At 46.2% G+C, this 24,339-nt stretch overlaps 1 protein-coding gene across 1 annotated transcript in view; it reads left to right on the top strand.

Annotated features, from left to right (window-relative positions):
• Window positions 1–24,339, top strand: part of RNF216 (ring finger protein 216) — an 89,361-nt gene that overhangs the window by 60,634 nt on the left and 4,388 nt on the right. The window contains 2 exon segments of the mRNA XM_087728483.1: window positions 8,871–8,968; window positions 18,573–18,795. Coding sequence (XP_087584609.1) covers window positions 8,871–8,968; window positions 18,573–18,795 — 321 coding nt within the window.

The following is a 24,339-nucleotide window of genomic DNA, read 5'->3' as shown; positions in this document are numbered from 1 at the left end:
TGAAATCGTCCCGTTACCATTCTCGCCAAACCAACCGGGCGCTTTAACTGACTTAATTCAATCAATTCAATGAAAGAATCTTTTCATCTTTCTTTAAAAACAGTACACAGGTAGTTCTCCACTAACGACCGGTCGCTTAGCGTTGTCCAATGTTACAACGGGCCGCTCAAAAGTTACATACAACCCATTTGAACGGATGGTTTAGTGTCCTTTCAGGGTTAACCATCGGCCATTTAAAGAAAGATGATCAGGAAAATGATTTCAAATCTCTATTGAGGTCTCAATAGTTAATATCGTGGCGGTTCGAAACCCTAGCGCCGCATAACGGAGTGAGCTCCCGTGACTTGTCCCGGCTTCTGCCAACCTAGCAGTTCAAAAGCATGTAAAAATGCAAGTGGAAAAATAGGGATTATCTTTGGTGGGAAGGGAACAGCGTTCCGTGCGCCTTCGGCATTGAGTCATGCCGGCCACATGACCACAGAGACGTCTTCGGACAGCGCTGGCTCTTCGGCTTTGAAACGGAGATGAGCATCGCCCTCTAGAGATGGGAACGACTAGCACATATGTGGAAGGGGAACTTTTACCTTTAATATATATTTGTATAGGTAGGTAGGTAGGTAGGTAGGTAGGTAGGTAGGTAGGTAGGTAGGTAGGTAGGTAGGTAGGTAGGTTCGTAGGTAGGTAGGTAGTTAGAAAGATAGAAGGAAGGATGGATGGATGGATGGATGGATGGATGGATGGATGGATGGATGGATGGATGGATGGATAGATAGATAGATGATAGATAGATAGATAGATAGATAGATAGATAGATAGATAGATAGATAGATAGATAGATAGATAGATAGATATCTCAGTGTTTCTCAACCTTGTCAACTTGAAGATGTCTGGACTTCAACTCCCAGAATTCCCCAGGCTGGGGAATTCTGGGAGTTGAAGTCCAGACATCTTCAAGTTGACAAGGTTGAGAAACACTGAGATAGATGATAGATAGATAGATGGATGGATGGATGGATGGATAGATAGATAGATAGATAGATAGATAGATAGATAGATAGATAGATAGATAGATAGATAGATAGATTGATTTCAGGAAAAGGGAAGCAGTATGCTTCCTCCTGTATTTGGGCAGGCCAGGTGCTTTGACGGAAGAAAAAACACTTAATTTCAGGAAAAAATTATTATTGTGTGTCTCATACGAATTCAGCGGCAATGATTGATGGACCGTCGTGTTTGGCTCTGAAAAAGGTATGAACTCATCCAGTTGGGTTTGATTCAGTGAGCCATGCTTTAGTAGTGGTTGCCTAGAATCATAAACAAACACCTAAATTAAACAGGTATTGCAAAACACCTGAAGGCAGGGCAAGAAGCAACGGGTGGAAACTAATCAAGGAGAGAAGCAACTTGGAAACTTAAGGATGAATTTCCTGGCGGTGGGAACAATTAAGCAGAGGAACTGCTTGCCTCCAGAACTTGCAAAGGCTCCAATTTGTAAAGGTTATCCTGCATGAGGGGGTTGAACTAGAGGACCTCCAAGTTCCCTCCAACTCTGTTATTCTGTCCCATTATTCTTATTTTGTCTAGCAAGCTCACGCTATTTCCCTCCCAAATCTTGAGACGGAAGAAACCTTTACCCCAAAAAATGCCTTCCCCCCCTCCCCCAATAGTTGGAGTAACTGTGGCTTTTGCAGAGAAATGTGTGTCCTGTTGCTTTAAAGAAAAGAGATGTAGCTTGCCTGTTTTCCTGTCCTTGGGGAACAAACGCTTGGTAACTCCCTTTCAACATCTGGCGATGTTTTCGGAAGGCCCAGCTGGTCCGAAGGGGCAGAATAGACTCAGCCAGATCTCCCAAGGTCGCTTTTCAAATGAGTGGGCCCACAATGGACAATTATTCTCTGATTATTTATATATATATATATTAGATTTCTTTTACAACCCCCGGTATGCCCAAATATGGGAGGAAGGTCACACTTCCACTCTCTGTCCTTCGGCTCGTCACAAGAGACCATCCAGGCAGAAACCCAATATTTTTACTGTTGTCTTTTTGTTACATTTTGTTGTGTTTGTGCTGATAAATAAATAAAGGGAGACTAGTATAGATCTATTTCAAGCTATTTAGCTCTCATCAGCTAGCCATACCCTTACTGGGAATTGAACCTGGGCTGTATTACATACTAGGCAGAAATCTTAGCCATTAGGCCACAGGCTCTTATCCGAAAGGCCACAGGCTCTTATTCGAAGCTTGAAATAGATCTATACTAGTCTCCCTTTATTTATTTATCAGCACAAATTTAAAAAAATAAAATAAAATAAAAAACACAAATATAACAAAGGCAACAGTAAAAATATTGGGTTTCTGTCGTGATGGACTCTTGTGACGAGCCGAAGGACAGATGATGGAAGCAGTTAGCTTCCTCCCATAATTGGGGCTTAACAGGGGTTGTAAAAAATCTAATTATATATGTATGTATGTATGTATGTATGTATGTATGTATGTATATATATATATGTATATATATATATATATGTGTGTGTGTGTATATATATATATATATATATATGTGTGTATGTGTATGTGTATGTGTGTATATATATATATATGTGTATGTGTGTATATATATATATATATGTGTGTGTGTGTGTGTATGTGTATGTGTATGTGTGTATATATATATATATATATACTTAAAGTCACAACCCCTGGTATGCCCAAATGTGGGAGGAAGGTCACACTTCCACTCTCTGTCATTAGGCTCGTCACAAGTCGTTCCCTGTAGCTCAAATGGTTAACTCCCTGCCTGGGAGGCAATAGAGCACAGGTTCGAATCCCAGTAAGGATATGGCTAGCTGATGAGAGCTAAATAGCTTGAAATAGATCTATACTAGTCTTCCTTTATTTATTTATCAGCACAAATAAAAACACATATATATATATATATATATATATTATGGCTAGCTGATGAGAGCTAAATAGCTTGAAATAGATCTATACAAGTTTCCCTTTATTTATTTATCAGCACGTGCGCACACACACACACACACACACACACATTGACCTTCCTCTGGCAGGTGTTGTTGTCACAATGGTTGAGATTTCAGGGCTGAGAAGCCGACGTCCCAAAAAGTTTGGAACTCTGCTGCCAGATGTTTCCTAATTCTGCCTTTCCTTTTTATGGAAAACATGCCCTGCGCAACGTTCCTTTCTCTTCTGGATCTTGTGCCTGGCTTCTTCTGGCTCAAAGGTTATCTGAGCCAGACAGAGAGGCGTGTTTTCTACCACCCCGAAAGTGCTCCAGTGGAGAATGTGATTTATGACCCACTCTGGGAGGAGAGCGGGGGGGGGGGGGGGGGAAACAGGGTCATAGTTGGGCCGTAAATTGAACTGACCTCACTCGGGGGCATGCTTAGGTAAAAGTAAAGGTTTCCCCCTCGCACATCTGTGCTAGTCGTTCCCGACTCTAGGGGGCGGTGCTCATCTCCGTTTCAAAGCCGAAGAGCCAGCGCTGTCCAAAGACATCTCCGTGGTCATGTGGCCGGCATGACTCAATGCCGAAGGCGCACGGAACGCTGTTCCCTTCCCACCAAAGGTGATTCCTATTTTCCTACTCGCATTTTTTAACCTGCTTTCGAACTGCTAGGTGGGCAGAAGCTGGGACAAGTCACGGGAGCTCACTCCGTTACGCGCCGCTAGGGATTCAAACCGCCGAACTGCCGACCTTTCTGATCGACCGGCTCAGCGTCTTAGCCCCTGAGCCACCGTGTTCCTATGTCTCCCTTGGCAGCATAGATTTTGGGTTGACTTTGTGGTCATAAGTCGAGGACCACCTGCATTCATTATTCTAATTTGTACGGCCAGCCGCCCGTCACACGACCCTGGGGATTGCAATCCCCTGAAATTAAAAAAAAAACCACACACACACACACACACACACAACGGAAATTGCTAAAGAAAGCCACGATTTGTTTCCACTCTTCAGAGTGAAACCTCCGTGTTTATATTTGCATGTGGTGTTTTGCACAATTTTATTGAAACGGCGCTCTCTCTCTCCGACGGGGCAGGTGTGATCCGATTCCCTCTTACCGCCTCGTCTACTTGTGGGGTACGCCACCAAACCACCTCGCTCACATTGCCAATTACCTCCACTAGACCGATACGATCGCATCAATTAGGCCTCCTCCGAATTCCATCTTCCAGCCAGTGCAGACTGGCAACTACCCGGAGGAGAGCCTTCTCGGTGGCTGCTCCGACCCTCTGGAACAAACTCCCCATGGAGATTCGGACCCTCACCACCCTCCAGTCCTTCCGCGCATCTGGCTGTCCCGGCTGGCCTGGGGTTAAGACTCTAACCCCACCCGAATTGTGTGACTGTTGTGCTTTCTTTTAATATGTTGTATTGTCTTCATGTTTGGAAAATTGTTTGTCCTTCCCCCCTCCTCTTTTTGAACTGTGAGCCGCCCAGAGTCCCCCCAGGGAAAAGGGCGGCATACAAATAAAGGGAAAACTAAAACTAAACTAAAACATGGTTAGTGGAAGAAGGGGAGACGGAGGCCTATTTGACCCCATTAAAAGAGCACCGGGGATTGCCTTCAAAATATCTGTTTCCTGCTTCTAGTGGCCTTCAAGGTTTCAAGATAGCCATTATCTTGGGGGGCATTTATCCTTCCCCTCCTCCTGCTGCTGCGGGGACCTTCATTAGTTCAGGCTGATTCATAGTAAATTGCGTGGATTGGAGGAGGATTTAACTCCTTGCTTGGACTCGAAGAAGTCCCAAGGTCCCTTCCTGTCCTGGGCTCCCACGAGTCTACTCCTTGGTCACTTTAATGCTTCAGTTCCCAGAATTTCCCAGTCATTGGAAAGGTGGCCAAGGTTGAACAAGAGTGATTGGAATCCATAAACCTTGCCTTACAGATTAACAGAGTTGGAAGGGACCTTGGAGGTCATCTAGTCCAAATCGCCCCCTGCCCAAGCAGGAGACCCCCCCCCTACACCATTTGTGACCGATGGGAGTCCAGTCTCTTCTTGAAAACCTCCAGGGATGAAGCTCCCACGACTTCCGAAGGCGACTTCTGCTCCATCGGTTGATTGCTCTCGCTCTCTTTGAAACTTGGCTTGAGGCTCATGAGTTAATTATTAGGGCATCCCTCGTAACCCTGGCAGGCATCTTTTCGTTCTTCGGGAAAAGATGACCAAGCCAGCTCTGCGGAGAACTGCACTTTTGAAATTAACCTTAAATCTATTTCTGCCTCCTCCTTGCCCCCAAGCAAAGCTTCTTAAATTCTCATCATTTGCCAACTGTGATGCAAGGCTTGGCACTTCCTATTTTATTTTATTTTTTCTCCTTTTTTTTTGTTCCATATTCCTCTTTGTTTTTCTGTCTGTCTTCATCTGGGTCCCTGGTGTCTTGTGAATCTTTTCTCCAACCCGAGAAAACCCCATTGTGATGGTGTGGATAGTGCGTGCCTCCCAACGGACGGTGCCAACACATCCGAAGGCCGCTGGATTGGAGAACGGACCTTCTCCGATGCTCGAGAATTGTTTTGCCCCGCTTCAAAACACAGCTTTTTCTCCTTCCCTTGCACAACCCCTCTCCGCGAGGACATAAATATCTTCATTGCACAACCACGCAGCGGAGTCATAACAAGATACTCATTGCAAATAAACATGGAAACTTAACCTGGGTGTTGAAACCTTCCTGTGTGTTTGTTTTGTGGGATCTTTCCGTTCCCATCCAAGAGAAAACAAAAAAATAAAACAAATAATAGTTTAAATTCCTGGTCATTTAGTTTTTTCTTCGGAACATTTTTAATCCATCCAGCGATTTTCTTGATGGGAAATGCCCAGCAAGGGCAAATTTGTTGGGTTTTTTTTTTGAGAGAGAGGAGAAATGGATAGTATAGAATACAGAATAACAGAGTTGGAAGGGACCTTGGAGGTCTTCTAGTCCAACCCCCTGCCTAGGCAGGAAACCTTATACCGTTTCAGACAAATGGCTATCCAACATCTTCTTAAAGACTTCCAGTGTTGTGGCATTCGCAACTTCTGTTCCACTGATTAATTGTTCTCACTGTCAGGAAATTTCTCCTTAGTTCTAAGTTGCTTCTCTCCTTGATTAGTTTCCACCCATTGCTTTCTTGCCCTGCCTTCAGGTGCTTTGGAGAATAGCTTGACTCCCTCTTCTCTGTGGCAGCCCCGAGATATTGGAAATTTCTCCTTAGTTCTGAGTTGCTTCTCTCCTTGATTAATTTCCACCCATTGCTTCTTGTCCTGCCTTAAGGTACTATGGAGAATAGCTTTATTCCCTCTTTTTTGTGGCAGCCCCTGAGATGTTAGAAGACTGCTATCATGTCACCCCTAGTCCTTCTTTTCGTTAGAAGGAAAGGAGGGAGGAAGGATGGATGGATGGATAGATGCATAGATAGGTAGGTAGGTAGGTAGGTAGGTAGGTAGGTAGATAGATAGATAGATAGATAGATAGATAGATAGATAGATAGATAGATAGATAGATAGATAGATAGATAGATAGATAGATAGATAGATAAAGATAGATCATATATGGATGAATGGGTAGATGGTGTGTGGAGGGAGGGAGGGAGGGAGGGAGGGATGGATGGATGGATGGATGGGTGGGTGGGTGGGTGGGTGGGTAAATACATAGACAGACAGATGGATGGGTGGATAGATGGATGGAGAGACAGACAGACAGATAGATAGTAGTTATGTGGAGGGAGGGAGGGATAGATACATGATGGATGGATGGATACATACATAGAGGGATGGATGGATCGATGGATAGTAGGTAGGTGGAGGATAGATAGATAGATAAATAGATGATATATGGATGGATGGATGGATGGATGGATGGATGGATGGATGGATAGATGGTGTGTGGAGGGAGGGATAGATGGATGGGTGGGTGGGTGAATACATAGACAGACAGATGGATAGGTGGATGGGTGGATAGATGGATGGATAGACAGACAGACAGATAGATAGTAGGTAGTTATGTGGAGGGAGGGAGGGATAGATACATGATGGATGGATACATACATAGATAGAGGGATGGATGGATCGATGGATAGTAGGTAGGTGGAGGACAGATCGATAGATCGATATGATTAATATAGAGAGAAAAATGATAGACAGACAGACAGCCATAGAGGCTTTGGGCTCAATGCCCACCGTCAGCTCCTTCCGCTGCACACAGCTTCATGCTTGACTCCCATATCTTGGATGCTTTGCAAGGAGCGGTGCAGCTCATCCTTCTGGATCGTTTGCTGATGGAAACCATCCAGCCTCCAACAGCTCCGTGACTTATGTCAACATTTATACTTTCACAGAGCAGTTAAAGTTCGGCTTGGCAAATCTTCTCTCTTCCCCCCCCCCCCCACTCCGCAGCTGTTGACAGCCTGGTTCATCCTTTTATCACCCTGTATGCAAACCCAGCCTGGTCTTGGGTGGGATGGAGTCCAGCGTCCTGCCTGGGGCTTCCTTTGAGCCACGAGGTGGCAATCTTAGCTGCTGAATGATACCCATCCTTTGGAGGGCCCTTTTCGTGGGAGCAAGGAAGGGAGGCTTCTCCTGAAGTTCTGGAGATGGTTATCTTCAGAGAGCAGCGCCAAGCGATCTCTCTTCCAGAATCCATAAAATTGAAATGCATAGATCGCTTGGGGTCTCTGGTGAGCAAAGCCATAAATTGCAGAGGTTTATTTACAGGAAATAAGTGTGGTTAACTGAACAGGTAGTTTCTCTCCCTTCCCCCCCCCCTTAAGGGCCAAGGTGGCGCAGTGGGTAGAGTGCAGTACTGCAGGCCACTTCAGCTGACTGCTGTCAGCAGTTCAGCAGTTCAAATCTCACCGGCTCAAGGTTGACTCAGCCTTCCATCATTCCGAGGTGGGTAAAATGAGGACCCGGATTGTTGTTGGGGGCAATGTGCTGACTCTGTAAACCGCTTAGAGAGGGCTGAAAGCCCTATGAAGCGGTAGATAAGTCTAACTGCTCTTGCTATTAAGTGGTACTTGTACTTGTACTTGACGCCTCTTCACCCATCGTGGGTATAGGCGACTTCCATGGAAATTTGACGCCACTGTTTTCGGTCCTGGGCTAGGGTTGTCAGGTGGTGCAGCCAGTCGCTATTATATGATTTTCGGCTAAGATTGAATGGGCGCATGACTATATCTTCGGCTTTCCGTTTGAAGTGACGCAGAGTGGTTAGACGAACACCTCCTTTTGGCCGTTTCCAGGTCGGACCAGGCTCTGCAAGCAGGGAAATTTTTGGGATTCGATTTTCTGGCATTCTCAATGTATGGCCTAGCCAGCGCCAGCGTCTAAGTTCTATAATATTCTATATTCTATATTATTCTATAAAGTTCTATATTAAGTGGAGCTGCTGAACAGCGGTGAAATAGGGTATAATTGAAAGCAGAAGAGTGAATGACAGATTTTCCGTGTTGAGGGAATGATATAATAATGGGCAATACAAAAAAAAAATTGCGTTCGGATACAATGGCATCCTTGTGGTTACATGGATGAAATTAAAATAAAATAACAAAACGTTTTCAAAAAAATTGGGTGTGGCCAAAAGCAAAACTGGAAAGAGAAGGTGGGGGAAAGGTTATATTTTATTTAAAAACCACAATACCTGAGATGAGCTCTTCGGGTTTTTGATGAAAGACACGCTTAAGATTTTGGAGACGGGTGCATGGAGAAGAGCTTTGAACCGTCACTAAATGAATGAGTCGTATGTCAAGGACTGCCTGTTGTCCAGAACCTTTTGTTCAGTGCGGGATTCATTGCAGCTTTCCTGGCTGGTAACCTGGATTGGGTGGGCTCCCCCTTAAACTTTGCTTAATATCTCTGCCTTCCTTTCCAGGAAACCTGCAGAAAATGCCAAGGTCTCTGGAAGGAACACATGAATCTGACGTGTGAAGAGCTGGCAGAAAAGGACGAAATTAAATACAGAACTTCCATGTAAGTATCTGTTCTGACCAAGGCTTCCCGAGAGCATGAAGCAAACTCCTTTTATTAATTGACTGTGAATTCTGCTACTTCACATCCAGCAAAGTCTTTCGAGGGAGGATTTACGGTCACAGACCTTATCTGGCTTGGAGGGCTGCCAGGCCGATGCCTGCAGAACTTGGCAAGGAGCCTCGGAGAATCACAAACCAATGAAGCGAACTAATTGTCTCCTGCAAACTCCTCTCCCCTTCCGCTCCTCTTTTATTTCCTCTGGGAGGGGCCATTCATCCTCCACCTGTGGCCTTATTCCCAAGTCGACCCCTGTTCTTTAGCTGTTCCCTTCGTCTGGCAGCTCTGCGCATGCGCACACTGGGAACAGGCTCCAGCTGTTTGCCTGCCCCACTGATGTCTGACTCCGAAGGCAGCTGATAACTGATCAGAAAGGATCCTAGAAAAGGGGAGGGAAGGTGGTGTTCATGAGATCCACATTGTTTTTATGCCCCTCCCAAATTTAGACATGGGACGCGGTGGCTGAGTGGTTAAGACACTGAGCTTGTCGATCAGAAAGGTTGGCAGATCGAATCCCTAGCGCTGCCTAACAGAGTGAGCTCCCGTGACTTGTCCCAGCTTCTGCCAACCTAGCAGTTCGAAAGCAGGTAAAAATGCAAGTAGAAAAACAGGAGCCACCTTTGGTGGGAAGGGAACAGCGTTCCGTGCGCCTTCAGCGTTGAGTGATGCCCGCCACATGACCACGGAGACGTCTTCGGACGGCGCTGGCTGTTCGGCTTTTAAACGGAGATGAGCACCGCCCCCTAGAGTCGGGAACGACTAGCACATATGTGCAAGGGGAGCCTTTATCTGTCCTTTGTCTTGCCAAACAACTCTAGATTTTTACAAAGATACTTTTTTTTTAAAAAAAAGCTTCCGTCGTGCTGCCATTCTTCCGCAGGATATATTTATCGAGAGAGGAAGGGGGAGAGATCTAATAACACGCCAGGTTTTTAAGCTTCATTCGTCTAGAAGAAGAAGAGGGGAAGGAAGGAAGAACTCCGCTGGGTATCCTTTCCACCGAGGCGAGGTCTTTTTGGCCAACCCACTGGGCCCAGCTGAAACTCGGACAATGAGACTTCCTGTTTGGGCGAAAGGAAGAGGAAGCACAGCGGGATTTTTCAGAGCCACCTTCCTGCTCGGCTAAGGGTTTCCTGCTGGGAGGGAAGACGAAATGAGAATAGCGCAGAAGGGAACGACGGGCTTCCCCTCTAAGCCCGAATCGCAAAAGACAAGTTACCAAAAAAGGAAGGCTGTAGCACCAAGGACCAGCCTATCGCTTAGTTCGCAAATTCCCAATTCCTCGATCCCTAAAAACTGTGTGTAGGACAATCTTCCAGTTCAAAGCTGGGACATAACTGTACAACATTGCTATTTTAGTCCATAGAGCAGTAATTGTCGTGACCCGTCAAAACCGCGTTCCACAAAAGCGCGGTCGACGAAAGCCCGTATGTGACGTCATCACAGCGCGACGAAAAAGATCGAAAAATTGAAATAAAAATTAAATTACAGCAAGCCGATTCACATAAAGGTAAGAGTTAGGGTTAGGGTTAGGTTAAGGGTTAGCGTTAGGTTTTTCGTTAGGTTAAGGGTTAGGTTTAGGGTTAGGTTTTTCGTTAGGTTAAGGGTTAGGTTTAGGGTTAGGTTTGGGGGGGTTAGGGTAAGGTTTTCGCTTTATTTTTACATTTTTCGATCTTTTTCGTCGCGCTGTGATGACGTCACATACGCGCTTTCGTCGACCGCGATTTTGTCGTCCACGGTTTTGTGGTGGAACCGTAATTTTAGTTTATTCAATTTGTATGCCGCCCTATTCGCGAGAGACTCAGCAAAATCTAAACGTTTTGAATTACGCGGACCTCTTCATTGCAGGATGCTAACAAGATACGTTAGTCCTGTGTGCCATGACGTAATAGTAAAATAATAGAGGTCTCAAGATCTAGGAGTTACCTGTGTTTCAAACCAGGTATCTATATAGTTTGTTGTTGTTGTTAGTTGCGAAGTTGTGTCCGACCCATCGCGACCCCATGGACAACGTTCCTCCAGGCCTTCCTGTCCTCTACCATCCTCTGGAGTCTATTTAAGCTCACGCCGGCTGTTTCGGTGACTCCATCTAGCCACCTCCTTCTCTGCCGTCCCCTTCTTCTTCTTTTGCCCTCCATCATTCCCAGCATGAGGCTCTTCTCCAGGGAGTCTTTCTTCCTTCTCATAAGGTGGCCAAAGTCTTTGAGTTTCCTCCTCAGGATCTGGCCTTCTCAAGAGCAGCCAGGGTGGATCTCCTCTAGGACTGACCCATTGGATGGCATTGCATTCCTTCTTCTTTTCCCCTCCATCGTTCCCAGCATGAGGCTCTTCTCCAGGGAGTCCTTCTTCCTTCTCATTAGGTGGCCAAAGTACTTGAGTTTCCTCTTCAGGATCTGGCCTTCTAAAAAGCAATCAGGATTGATCTCCTCTAGGACTGACCAGTTGGATGGCCTTGCAGTCCAAGGGACTCAATGCAGGAGTCTTCTTCTCCAGCACCAGAGTTCAAAGGCCTCCATTCTTTGGCGCTCAGCCTTCCTTATGGTCCAACCTTCCCAGCCATCCATTGCAACTGGGAATTCTATAATTCTATAATAATTTTATACAAAATAGTGAATATAGAATTCACTGTAGTTGGTGAAGTCTAAAATAAATGTAGTAGTATATACTATGTACGTAGGACTACATTTGCATAGTACATACTGCTATATATAAATACACCCGTAGTACATATTACTATGTACATGAAAAAGATGAGAAGGATAATTGCAATGCAGCCTACCACATGGCTGTATTTATACGTAGCATGTACTACATATGAATAGCCGAATGTACTACATGCACGGCATATTCTACTACATATAAACATAGCCATACTACATACTACCAGGCAAATAGTACATAATACATAACGTCTACATATAAATACTTCCACGTAATATGCTGTACTGTTGTTATCGTCATATTTTCATCTTCTCATCTTTCCTACTATCCTATTGGTATCTTACGATTTATCGCTTGCTGTTTGTATCTTATGAGTTGTGATCTATGACTTAATCGCTTTGCTGTTTGCCTGCGCAACGAGAGCTTATGCACCCGGAGACAAATTCTTTGTGTCTCCAATCACGCTTGGCCAATAAAGAATTCTATTCTATTCTAAATGGAATCTGGTCACGGGTGGGCTTCAAAAATCTTAACAAGGGGTTCTCTGCACGGTTGCTGGGTGGGTGTGGCCATAGTGGGTGTGGCCTAGGTCTTCTGCTCCATGAGGGGCCTTTCTGCCCTCCCTGGGCTCCGGCGGCTTTCCTCGAGCCTCCGGGCGGGGGGAGATGGCCTCCTCAACACTCCATTGGCCCTCTGGACTTCCCAAACTTCCGGTATGGCCGTTTTTTGCCCTCCCTGAGCCTCAGGATGAGCCTTACCTGCACGGGCCGCGTGGGGACTCCTGGGAGGGGCGAGGTGGGCGTGGCCAGCCAGGAGTGTGGCTTGGGGGTTCTCCAAACTGCGCAGAATCTTAGCTAGAGGTTCTCCCGAAACCCTGCCACCTCCAACCAGCCCACCCCTTGGATCTGGTGAAGGGCAGTTGGGCTATTGCTGAGAAGAATTGGGAGTTTTGGTAGAGTTGAACTAGGAGACCTCAAAATTACTCTTAGGATTTGCGGTTCTTGAGCGCCTTGTGGGTAAATTCCGTTTTCTTCCCTCTTTCACAGAGAACCCTGCTTTTCTCCTTAGGTCCGTATGCAAACCTTTTCATTTGTTTTTCCACGCCGCGAAATATAATGACTCTATTTTTTCCTTCTTTCTGGGCACTCTGCAAGGTTAGGGACGCATCTGCGTTGATTAGCCAACGGAAACAAGAGTTTGCATCGGAGGCGAGAAATTTGCATGTTACCTTGTTAAGAAATCATTTCCTGGTGATATTTCCTGATCATTGAGATACAATGCCCCTGTTTGTAGGTTTCCTAAGTGTGTGTGTGGGCAGGGGGGAGAGGAAGGGCTAGCCTTGATCTCTTTTTCCCCATTTTGCTCTGCAAGCCAGGATTGCTAACAATTCTTTTGCAAAGAGAGCAGGGGTGAAATCCAGCAAGTTCTCACAGGTTCTGGAGAACCAGTAGCGGAAATTTTGAGTAGTTCGAAGAACCGGTAGCAGAAATTTTGAGTAGTTCGGAGAACCGGCAAATGCCACCTCTGGCTGGCCCCAGAGTGGGGAGGGAATGGAGAGCTTGCAGTATCCTTCCCCTGCCACGCCCACCAAGCCACGCCCACCAAGCCACACCCACAGAACCGGTAGTTTAAAAAAAATTGAATTTCACCACTGAAAGAGTGGATGGCACAGGGGCCCTTTTAACACCTCTAGAGCATGTAATGGGACGCCGTGGCTCAATGGCTAAGATGCTGAGCTTGCCGATCGGAAAGGCCATCAGTTCAGCGGTTCGAATCCCCAGCGCCGCATAATGGAGTGAGCTCCCGTGACTTGTCCCAGCTCCTGCCAACCTAGCAGTTCGAAAGCACGTAAAAAAATGCAAGTAGAAAAATAGGAACCACCTTTGGTGGGAAGGGAACAGTGTTCCATGAGCCTTTGGCGTTGAGTCATGCCAGCCACATGACCACGGAGACGTCTTCGGGCAGCGCTGGCTCTTCGGCTTTGAAACAGAGATGACTCCCTTGGAGTCAGGAACGATTAGCACATATGTGCGAGGGGAACTTTCACTTTTACTAGAGCATGTAATAATAGTACAACCCAACCAATGTGGCTGTTTTCATAAACCGCGATCAGAACAAACTGGCTTAGTGCAGGGATGAGCAACTTGGTGGCTTTAGAGGACTGAAGTTCTCACACAAAGGGCCATCTCTTAACCCCTGAATTTAGACAGGATGTTTCACCGTTTCCTGAGTTTAGTGGGTGGGGGGGTGTTTATTTTTATTTTTAAACTATTTTAAGGCTTAGCTTTTTTGTCTTCTTTGCCGCCTCCATCTATGGGAAATTGTGTTGACGACTTTTAACAGCTGCGGTGTAGAGGAGGGGGAAGGTGGGCTTAGGGGACAGCACAGAAGTTGTTAACAAAAGCATCAGCTTAAGCTGGGGAAAAACAGGAAAGGGTGAGAAAGAAACTCAAGATTGTATTAGCCGGTGTGTCCTTGGCGTAAGATGGGAGGGAAGGAGATGCTTTCGTGTCATTCTGACCCAGAACCATAAAGTAAACCTCAGTCCTTCTTGATTTGCCTTATCTTAAAAATAAGAGCTGCACAAGCATATCAAAACTCGCCCGACATACATCAAAAGGTCTGCAAACGCTTAAAACGGACAGGCTATGGCTCACCCCGGAGGCTCTGGCATCTAACCACTGTGCCACCACTTTTAAGAGCCGTGGCGGCGCAGTGATTGGAAAGCAGTACTGCGGGCTGACTCTGCCCACTGCCAGCCGTTGGATCCTCACCAGGCTCAAGGTTGGCTCAGCCTTCCGTCCTTCCGAGGTGGGTCAAACGAGGCTCTGTAAACTGCTTCGAGAGGGTTGTAAAAAACACTGTGAAGCGCTATATAAGTCTAAGTGTTATTCCTTGGGAAGGGAAGGAGAAGATGGATGGATGAAGGAAGGAAGGAAGGAAGATGAGAAGCAAGGAAATGGAAAGGAGAAGGAAGGGAAGGAAGGAAGGAAGGAAGGAAGGAAGGAAGGAAGGAAGGAAGGAAGGAAGGAAGGAAGGAAGAAGGAAGGAAACTCTAGTGGCACAGTGGATAGAATACAATATTGCAGGTTAATTCTGCCCTCAACCAGAAGTTCAATGCTGACCGATTCACAGTTGGCTCAGCCTTCCATCCTTCCAAGGTCGGTAAAACGAGGACCCAGATTGTTGGGGGCAAGAGGTTGACTCTGTAAACCACTTAGAGAGGGCTGTAAAGCACTGTGAAGCGGTATATAAGTCTTAAGTGTTATTCCTTGGGAAGGGAAAGAGGAAGAGGAAGGAAGAAAGGTGAGAAGGGGATGGAAATGAGAAAGAAGGAAGGAAGCTGTAGTGGCACAGTGGTTAGAATGCCATATTGCAGGCTAACTCCGCCCACAGCCAGGAGTTCAATCTTGACCGGCTCACGGTTGACTCAGCCTTCCATCCTTCCGAGGTAGGTAAAATGAGGACCCGGATTGTTGGGGGCGAGAGGTTGACTCTGTAAACTGCTTAGAGAGGTTGTAAAAACACTGTGAAGCCGTATATAAGTCTAAGTGTTATTCCTTGGGAAGGGAAGGAGAAGATGAAGGAAGGAGAAGATGAAGGAAGGAAGGAAGGAAGGAAGGAAGGAAGGAAGGAAGGAAGGAAGGAAGGAAGGAAGGAAGGAAGGAAGGAAGGAAGGAAGGAAGGAAGGAAGGAAGGAAGGAAGGAAGGAAACTGTAGTGGCAGAGTGGTTAGAATACAATATTGCAGATTAATTCTTCCCACTGCCAGGAGTTCAATCCTGACCGACTCACGGTTGGCTCAGCCTTCCATCCTTCCGAAGTCAGTAAAATGAGGACCCAGATTGTTGGGGGCCAATATGCTAACATTTATAAAATGCTTAGAGAGGGCTGTAAAGTCCTGTGTGAAGCGGTATATAAGTCTTCAACGCTACTGCTCTTCTAAACTCGGTCCGCTGTTTGCAAAAGCTCCATACGTCTTTGGCAGCATCCCGGTAACTAAGCAACAAGAAAACCCCGCTCGGTTGAAAACCCGTCGGGAGTGGGGTTGGTTTCCCGGGCCCCCTTTTTGCCCCCGCAGCTCTGCATTCTCTCTCTCTGTCTCCCTCTCTCTCTCTCTCTCTGCCAGAAGTCAGCATCCTTCTGCTGCTGGTTTCTCACACTTTGCATTGTCTCTAGCCGAACGTTTTGCTCTCTGTCTGGTTCTCCGGGAGACGGTCTTTAGCCCCGCAGAATGTGGATTCAGTGATAAATGTTTAGACTTAATTGGTTTTTGTCTCCTTCGGTTCTTTATTTGGCTATTTATTTAAAGCAACCATATGGCCACCCACCTCAAACAGCAGGTAGGCAGCTTAACTATAAGTGTAGATAAAAGTCTCCCCCCTTTTTTAAAAAAATCAGCGTAGAACAAAGCCAGAGGCAATGAAAATAAATCTTACTGGCATCATCAATAGCAATAGCAGTTAGACTTATATACCGCTTCATAGGGCTTTCAGCCCTCTCTAAGCGGTTTACAGAGTCAGCATATTGCCCCCAACAACAATCCGGGTCCTCATTTTACCCACCTCGGAAGGATGGAAGGCTGAGTCAACCCTGAGCCGGTGAGATTTGAACAGCCGAACTGCAGAACTGCAGTCAGTTGAAGTAGCCTGCAGTGCTGCATTTAACCACTGCGCCACCTCGGCTCTAAGGTGGTTGGGCGTCCCGTCGCAACTCCGAAGCGGACGTTCTGGGCACCATTAACCGCCTTGAAATGAGAGTCTTTCCGGAGAGGAAGGTGAGAGCCATCTCAGGAAGGAAGGCGGTCCCTGAAAGGAGATCTCCTTAGATCAGCGGTCAGCAAACTGGTGGTCCGCGAGAATTTGGAGGTCCGCAGAAAATTTATTTCCATTTTCTATATTGCACTGAATCAGGGGTCCTCAAACTACGGCCCTGGGATGGATATGTGCAGTGAACGTTTGTGTGACTACAGAGAGTGTGTGTGTGTGGGGGGGTGTTTTTGCCCTCCCAAGCTCTGGAGGCTTTCCCCGAGCCTCCAGAAGGGTGAAAACTGCCTTCCCCGGGTTCCGGAAGCTGGAAATGGACCCTTGGGACTTCCGGTACTTCCAGTAGACCGATTTTTCACCCTCCACAGGCTCCGGAGAGTTTCCTTGAGCCTCCAGGAGGGCAAAAATGGCCTTCCCCAGGCTCTTTGGGGACTCCTGGTCTACAGAGATCCTCAGTCATCCAGGTCATGGTTGTTTTTATATATGTATTTTCGTAGATTTTCACGGGTGTAGACGTATGCTGGTTTATAGTTTATACTTTATAGTTTATTTATTTGTATGCCACCCTTTTCCCTGGGGGGACTCAGGGCGGCTCACAATCAAAAGGAAGGGGGGACACAGACTTTTACATATAAGACAGTACATGATTAAAACGCAACATTCATACCATTCGGGCGGGTTACAATCTTTAGCCCCAGGCCTGACGGGATAGCCAGGTTCTAAGGGCCGTGCGGAAGGTCTGGAGGGTGGTGAGGGTACGAAGCTCCACGGGGAGATCGTTCCATTGGGTCGGGGCTACCACCGAGAAGGCTCTCCTCCACGTGGTGGCCAGTCGGCATTGGCCAGCGGATGGAACTCGGAGGAGGCCTAAACGATGAGATCTAATGGGTCATGTGGAGGTGATCGGCAGTAGGCGGTCTCTCAAGTAGGCGGTCTTGTTGTATTCGGGTCTTTTCCCATGTAAGATTGAGATTGTCTTGGCAACGTTTCGGCGAGGTCCCACTCGCCATCCTCAGGCTGGTGTTTTTGGCTCAAAGCGTGATCGGAGCTGCCGTCTTTCTATAAATATTGTTGGGGTGTGTGTGGAGTGCTGGCTTTGTTGCCGTAAGCGGGTTGGTTGGCTGCGTTGTTACATCTTGATTAGTTGATGGAGTTGATGTATGCAGTCTTGACTTACAAAACAGCCGACTAATCTGCATGCATCAACTCCATCAACTAATCAAGATGTAACAACGCAGCCAACCAACCCGCTTTCAGCAACAAAGCCAGCACTCCACACACTCCCACCAATATTTATAGAAAGACGGCAGCTCCAATCAATCACGCTTTGCTCGCACAAGCACGAAGCCGAAGACACCAGCCTGAAAATGGCGAGTGGGACCTCGTTGAAATGTCGCCAAGATACTCTCAATCTTACACGGTAAAAGACCTGAATACACCAAGACCTGCACATATATATATATATATATATATGTATGTATATATGTATGTATGTATGTATGTATGTATGTATGTATGTATGTATGTATGATGTATGTGTATGTATATATATATATATATATACACACACACACATATACATATACATAGATACATACATACATACATACATACATACATACATACATGCATGCATGCATGCATACATTATTTTTTTTGCTGATAAATGAAGGGAGACTGGTATAGATCTATTTCAAGCTATATAGCTCTCATCAGCTAGCCATACCCTTACTGGGATTTGAACCTGGTCTGTTTTTACATATTAGACAGTTGTATTAACCTCTAAGCCACAAGCTCTCCTTCCTCATCAGCTGAGCCAGGGGAATGATTATGATTATGCTTTGACAAAACACCTAATATATATATACATATATGTGTGTGTGTGTGTGTGTGTGTTTTATTGATACTTTTTAAAAATATACATAAAAACCTCTCTATCTATCCGAGCAACTTGTTGTGTGGGTACAATTAGTTTTCAGTAAGAGATACGACAATAATCCTAATCATAATAAACAGTCTGTTCAAATAATGCAGCCGTCCGGCACGGGAGCCGTTGTCCACCTATAATCCAACCGTCCTCTTTCCGGCACCCGCCTTACTCTTGACCCTGTTGCCTTCCAGAGAAGAGAAGATGACGGCGGCCCGCATCAGGAAGTGCCACAAATGCGCCACCGGCTTGATCAAATCGGAAGGCTGCAACCGCATGTCGTGTCGTTGCGGGGCCCAGATGTGCTACCTCTGCCGAGCTGCCATTAACGGGTACGACCACTTCTGCCAGCACCCTCGTTCCCCGGGAGCCCCGTGTCAAGACTGTGCCAGGTGTTCCCTTTGGACGGACCCCACGGTAAGTGCCTAGGACACCCCTGGATTTCTTCCCCAAGGTCCTCTCCACCATCCCAAGGGGGTTGACTCCACGAGTGTCCAGCTTCGTTTAAAAAGTGCCATTCCTTAGCACCCTTCATGAGTGGTGGTGGTAGTGGCGTCATCCTCTTATCTATCTCCTCTATCCAGGGGTCCTCAAACTACGGACCATCAAAGCCGTTAATTCGGGCCGCACAGGACCATGAGGCTGCCCCGCCCACCTGCCAGTCTCCACCCTTCGGCCGAGCGCAGGACACCTTCGCGAGCCCCACCTAGTCACATGACCTCCTAGCCATGCCCACCCAGCTGGTCCACCCCTTTCCCCCCAACAGTCTAAGGGACCATGAATTAGCTCCCTGTTTAAAAAGTTTGAGGACCACCTGATCTTATCGGAGTAGGGGAAACCAGGAAGATGCCCCCACTCCCGAGACGTCCAGGGATGCCAAGAGTTGTGGTGGCACAGTGGTTAGAGTGCAGTACTGCAGGATGCTTCTGCTGACTGCCGGCTGCCTGAAATTTGGCAGTTCGAGTCTCACCAGGCTCCAGGTTGATGCAGGTCGACTCAGCCTTCCATCCTTCCAATATGGGTAAAATGAGGACCCAGATTGTTGGGGGAAAGAGGCTGGCTCTGTAAACTGCACTATGAAGCGGTATATGTCTAAGTGCTATTGCTATTGCTATTGCTCTTCCTTTCCTTTCCCTTCCTTCCATCCATCCATCCATGGTGCACAGTGATTAGAATGCAATATTGCAGGCTAATTCTGCCCACAGCCAGGAGTTCAATCTTGACTCAGCCTTCCATCCTTCCAAGGTGGGTAAAATGAGGACCCAGATTGTTGGCAAATAGGCTGACTCTGTAAACCGCTTAGAGAGGCTGTAAAACACTGTAAATCAGTATATGTCTAAGTGCTAAGTGGGAAGGCAGGCAGGCAGGCAGGCAGGCAGGCAGGCAGGCAGGCAGGAAGGAAGGCAGGAAGGAAGGAAGGAAGGAAGGAAGGAAGGAAGGAAGGAAGGAAGGAAGGAAGGAAGGAAGGAAGTCCTAGTGGCACAGTTGTTACAATGCAGTGTTGCAGGCTAACTCTGCCCATTGCCAGGAGTTCGATCCTGACCGGCTCATGGTTGACTCAGCCTTCCGTCCTTCCGAGGTGGGTAAAATGAGGACCCAGATTGTTGGGGGAAAAAGGCTGACTCTGTAAACCGCTTAGAGAGGGCTGTAAAAGCACCGTGAAGCGATATATATACCTAAGTGCTAAGTGGTAGTGTTACTTTAGGATCTCTCTGTGTTTATTGAGCGTCTGTCTGTCTGTCTATCTATCTATCTATCTATCTATCTATCTATCTATCTATCTATCTTTCTCCAATCTTTCTAACGTCTCTCTAAATATGGGAATGTTTAGTCTTGACAAAGATAAGGACTAGGGATGACATAACAGTGTTCTAATGTCAAAGGGGCTGCCCCAAAGAAGAAGAGGGAGTCAAACTATTCTCCAAAGCACCTGAGGGCAGGACAAGAAGCAATGGGTGGAAACTAATCAAGGAGAGAAGCAACTTAGAACTAAGGAGAAACTTCCTGACAGTGGGGACAATTAACCAGTGGAACAACTTGAAGTTGTGGGTTTCTCCAGCACTGGAGGTTTCAAAGAAGATGTTGGATAACCTTTTGTCTGAAATGGTCTAGGGCAGGGGTCTCCAACCTTGGCCACTTGAAGACTTGTGGACTTCAACTCCCAGAATTCCTCAGCCAGCTTTGCTGACTGAGGAATTCTGGGAATTGAAGTCCACAAGTCTTCAAATGGCCAAGGTTGGAGACCCCTGGTCTAGGGCTTCCTGCCTGAGCAGGGGGTTGGACTAGAAGACCTCCAAGGTCCCTTTCAACTCTGTTACTCTTATCTTCTCCGCGCTCTTGTCCTGCTGGGTGTCCTTTCCCCATTTCAACCCTGCCTCTCTGCCTTCACTTTTCCACTTTCTCGGCGAGATTCGGCTGGGCTCCGTCACCGTTTCCCAATTGCTGTTGGGACGATCCCTGGTTTAATATGGGAATGATCTGTCTCTCTTTTTTTTTAAAGTCCTTGTTCTCCTCCTCCCTCCGAACATCCATACATCATGAAAGCATTTTGAGCTTATTGGGAACAGCTGTGCCCACACATGGAGAGAGAGAAAAAAAATTGGGGGGGGGGAGAGATCTATATATGCCTGCATATCAAATTACAGATGGAAGGACCCAGTTCCTAGTGACTCATGGGAAAAACGCCACTTTTAAATATAACTCCCTCCATCCTGAAATAATTAGCCAGTTATTCCGGCTTGATACAAAGACTGTAAATATATCTTGTAAGAGAAAATTTTTGTTTTATTTCGGGGTTTTGTTTCTGAGCTGGAAAGGAATACGTCTGCTGGGGGAAGCTTCAGCAATCAAGATTGTCTGGCAGTTTGATCGGGGGGGATTTTGCTTCTCTACTCTCTTTCTGGTCTTTGTGGGGGTTTTTCCCCCTCCCTCTTTAGTTTTCTGCCTCCCCCCCCACCCCCCCAAGTCACGGCTAGCCTGGAGACTTCCAGTCCCGAGCAGAGCTGGGCAACCTGAAGCCTCAGGGGCCGTGAGCCTTAGATCAGGGGTGTCAAAATTGGATTTCTTTGAGGGCCAGTTCAGCATTGTAGCTCTCCTCTGTGGGCTGGCTGGGATGGGGGAAAGGAGAGGGGATGGATGCCTCTTCCAGCACCCTGCCAACCAAAACGGGATGCAGGAGGGCTGCGTGCCCCACACCCCACACCCCGTTTGGCTGTCAGAGGCACCATGGGCTGCTCCTTCGCTATTTCCATAATTTGGTATTTCACCGTAAGAAGTTCTCTCTGTCTGTTTGGAGTAGGAGAGAGAGAGAAAGAAGCAAGCCATTCTGGAGGAAGGAGTTTTGGAAGGAGGGTGCGAGGGAGGGAGGGAGGGAGGGAGGGAGGGAGGGAGGAAGGAAGGAAGGAAGGAAGGAAAACTTTTTATCATAGCAACCCATTTTGGAGAGGGAAATTTTGGAAGAAAGGAAGGAGGGCAGAGGGAGAGAGAAAAAAAGAAAGGAAAGAAAGAAGAAGGAAGGAAGGAAACTTTATGTTAGCAACCCATTCTGGAGAGGAGAATTTTGGAAGGAAGGAAGGCGGGAGGGAGGGAGGGAGAGAAAGGAAAGAAAGAAAGAAAGAAAGAACAGAAAAGAAAACTTTTTACCTTAGCAACCTGTTCTGGAGAAAGGAATTTTGGAAGGAGTGAGTGAGAGAGAGAAAGAAAGAAGAAAACTTTTTTTTATCTTAGCAACCCATTCTGGAAAGGGGAATTTTGGAAGGAAGGAAGGAAGGCAGGAGGGAGGGAGAGAGAAAGAAAAGGAAGGAAGGAAGGAAGGAAGGAAGGGAGGAAGGAAACTTTTTATCTTAGCAACCTGTTCTGGAGAGGGGAATTTTGGAAGGAAGGAAGGCGGGAGGGAGGGAGAGAGAAAGGAAAGGAAGGAAGAAAGAAAGAAAGAAAGAAAGAAAGAAAGAAAGAAAGAAGAACATTTTTTTACTTTAGCAACCTGTTCTGGAGTGGGGAATTTTGGAAGGAAGGAAGGAAGGAGGGAGGGAGATAGAGAGAGAGGGGGGAAAGAAAGAAAGAAAAAGAAAGAAAGAAAGAAAAACTTTTTATCTTAGTAACCTGTTCTGGAGAAAGGAATTTCAGAAGAAGAGAGCGAGAGAGAGACAGAAAGAAGGAAGAAAACTTTTTATCTTAGCAACCCGTTCTGGAGAGGGGAATTTTGGAAGGAGTTCTCGTGGCTTTGTTCTACAGCTGATAGCTACAAATCTTCCTTTTTAACGCCGTCCCTTGTAAACGTCAGCCGATCCTCCAGCCACATATGCGCACATGTGCTTCGCATTCTCCTCTCCACAAACATCCCAGAAGCATCACAAGGGCAACCTTGAAAGGATTCATATCCTGGCTGTCGCACGCCAAGGAAGTCACTCGCGAGCGGCCATTGCAGCAGGCGGGAAGAAAGACCCACAAAAGTTCCTTTTGGCCTAGTGACCAGCTTGGAAGATCCGTGAAAATATAAATTAGTGACTTAATGAATCCAGGAACAAATTTCAGTTGGGCTGAATCATCTTTCTTTTTCTTTCTTTCTTTCTTTCTTTCTTTCTTTCTTTCTTTCTTTCTTTCTTTCTTTCTCTCCCTCTCCTGTTCCATTTCTTTCTCTCATGCACGTGCACACTTTCTCTTTCTCTCTCTTTCTTTCTTTCTCCTGTTCCATTTCTTTCTCTCATGTGCATGCACACTTTCTCTCTCTATCTCTCTTTCTCTCTCTCTTTCTTTCTCCTGTTCCATTTCTTTCTCGTACTCGCATGCTTTCTCTCTCTCTCTCTCTCTCTCTCTCTCTCACACACACACACACACACACACACACACACACACACACACACACAATAAATCCTCCTGCCAAAATGCTATTTGGTTCCCATCAAACATTAAAAAGGGGGAGTGGGTGGGAGAGAAAAGGCTTTGACACAATTTCCAGACATGTTTTTTATGAAATCCAAATTGGGAAACTGGCAAGCTTCTATATCATCCCTTTGTGTGTGTGTGTGTCTCTCTCTCTCTCTTTGTGTGTGTGTGCTGGGGTGTGCAAACATGTTCAGCTGAGACCGCATGTTTCCTAGGGGTTCCTCCAGATCCAGAGGATTTTCCACATTACAGGAAAGGGAAAATACAGGAAGACGTTAAAAAGGGAAGAAATGAAAACAAGATGTCCAACGGATTATTATAATTTTATTTTTTTGTAATGGGATGGCCATTTGTTTCCAACTAGTTTTTCAGTTTACATGAGTTTCTTCGCCCTTAGCATTTTTCTCATGTTAGCAGTCCATTGAGTCTACATTCAGAATATATATATATATATTTAAAGTCACAACCCCTGGTATGGCCAAATATGGGAGGAAGATCGCACTTCCATTCCCTGTCCTTCGGCTCGTCACAAGAGACCATCCAGACAGAAACCCAATATTTTTTACTGTTGCCTTTTTGTTACATTTGTTATATTTGTGCTGATAAATAAATAAAGGGAGACTAGTATAGATCTATTTCAAGTTATTTAGCTGTCATCAGCTAGCCATACCCTTACTGGGATTTGAACCTGTGCTCTATTGCCTCTTAGGCAGAGTTCCTCCTATATTTGAGCATACCAGGGGTTGTGACTTTAAATATATACCTTTCACCCTGGCCTGGCTGATAAGGAGTCGGAGCTCTGTAGCTCAATGGTTAACACTTCTGCCTAAGAGGCAATAGAGCACAGGTTCGATTCCCAGCAAGGGTATGGCTAGCTGATGAGAGCTAAATAGCTTGAAATAGATCTATACTAGTCTCCCTTTATTTATTTATCAGCACAAATATAACATACACACACACACACACACACACATATATATATATATGACTGTTGTTATGTCGATTTATTGACTTTCGGGGAAAGAAATGGCAAAGTGAGGAAAGTGCAGTTGATGAATAGGGTCAACCTATTCTCCA

This window comes from Thamnophis sirtalis, unplaced genomic scaffold (genome assembly GCF_051295495.1).
Source record: "Thamnophis sirtalis isolate CommonGarterSnake01/CBP01778 unplaced genomic scaffold, rThaSir2_p1.2 scaffold_14, whole genome shotgun sequence".
Taxonomy (NCBI): domain Eukaryota; kingdom Metazoa; phylum Chordata; class Lepidosauria; order Squamata; family Natricidae; genus Thamnophis; species Thamnophis sirtalis.
The sequence above is the reverse complement of the archived record's forward strand: the minus strand, read 5'-3'. Positions and strand labels throughout refer to the sequence as shown.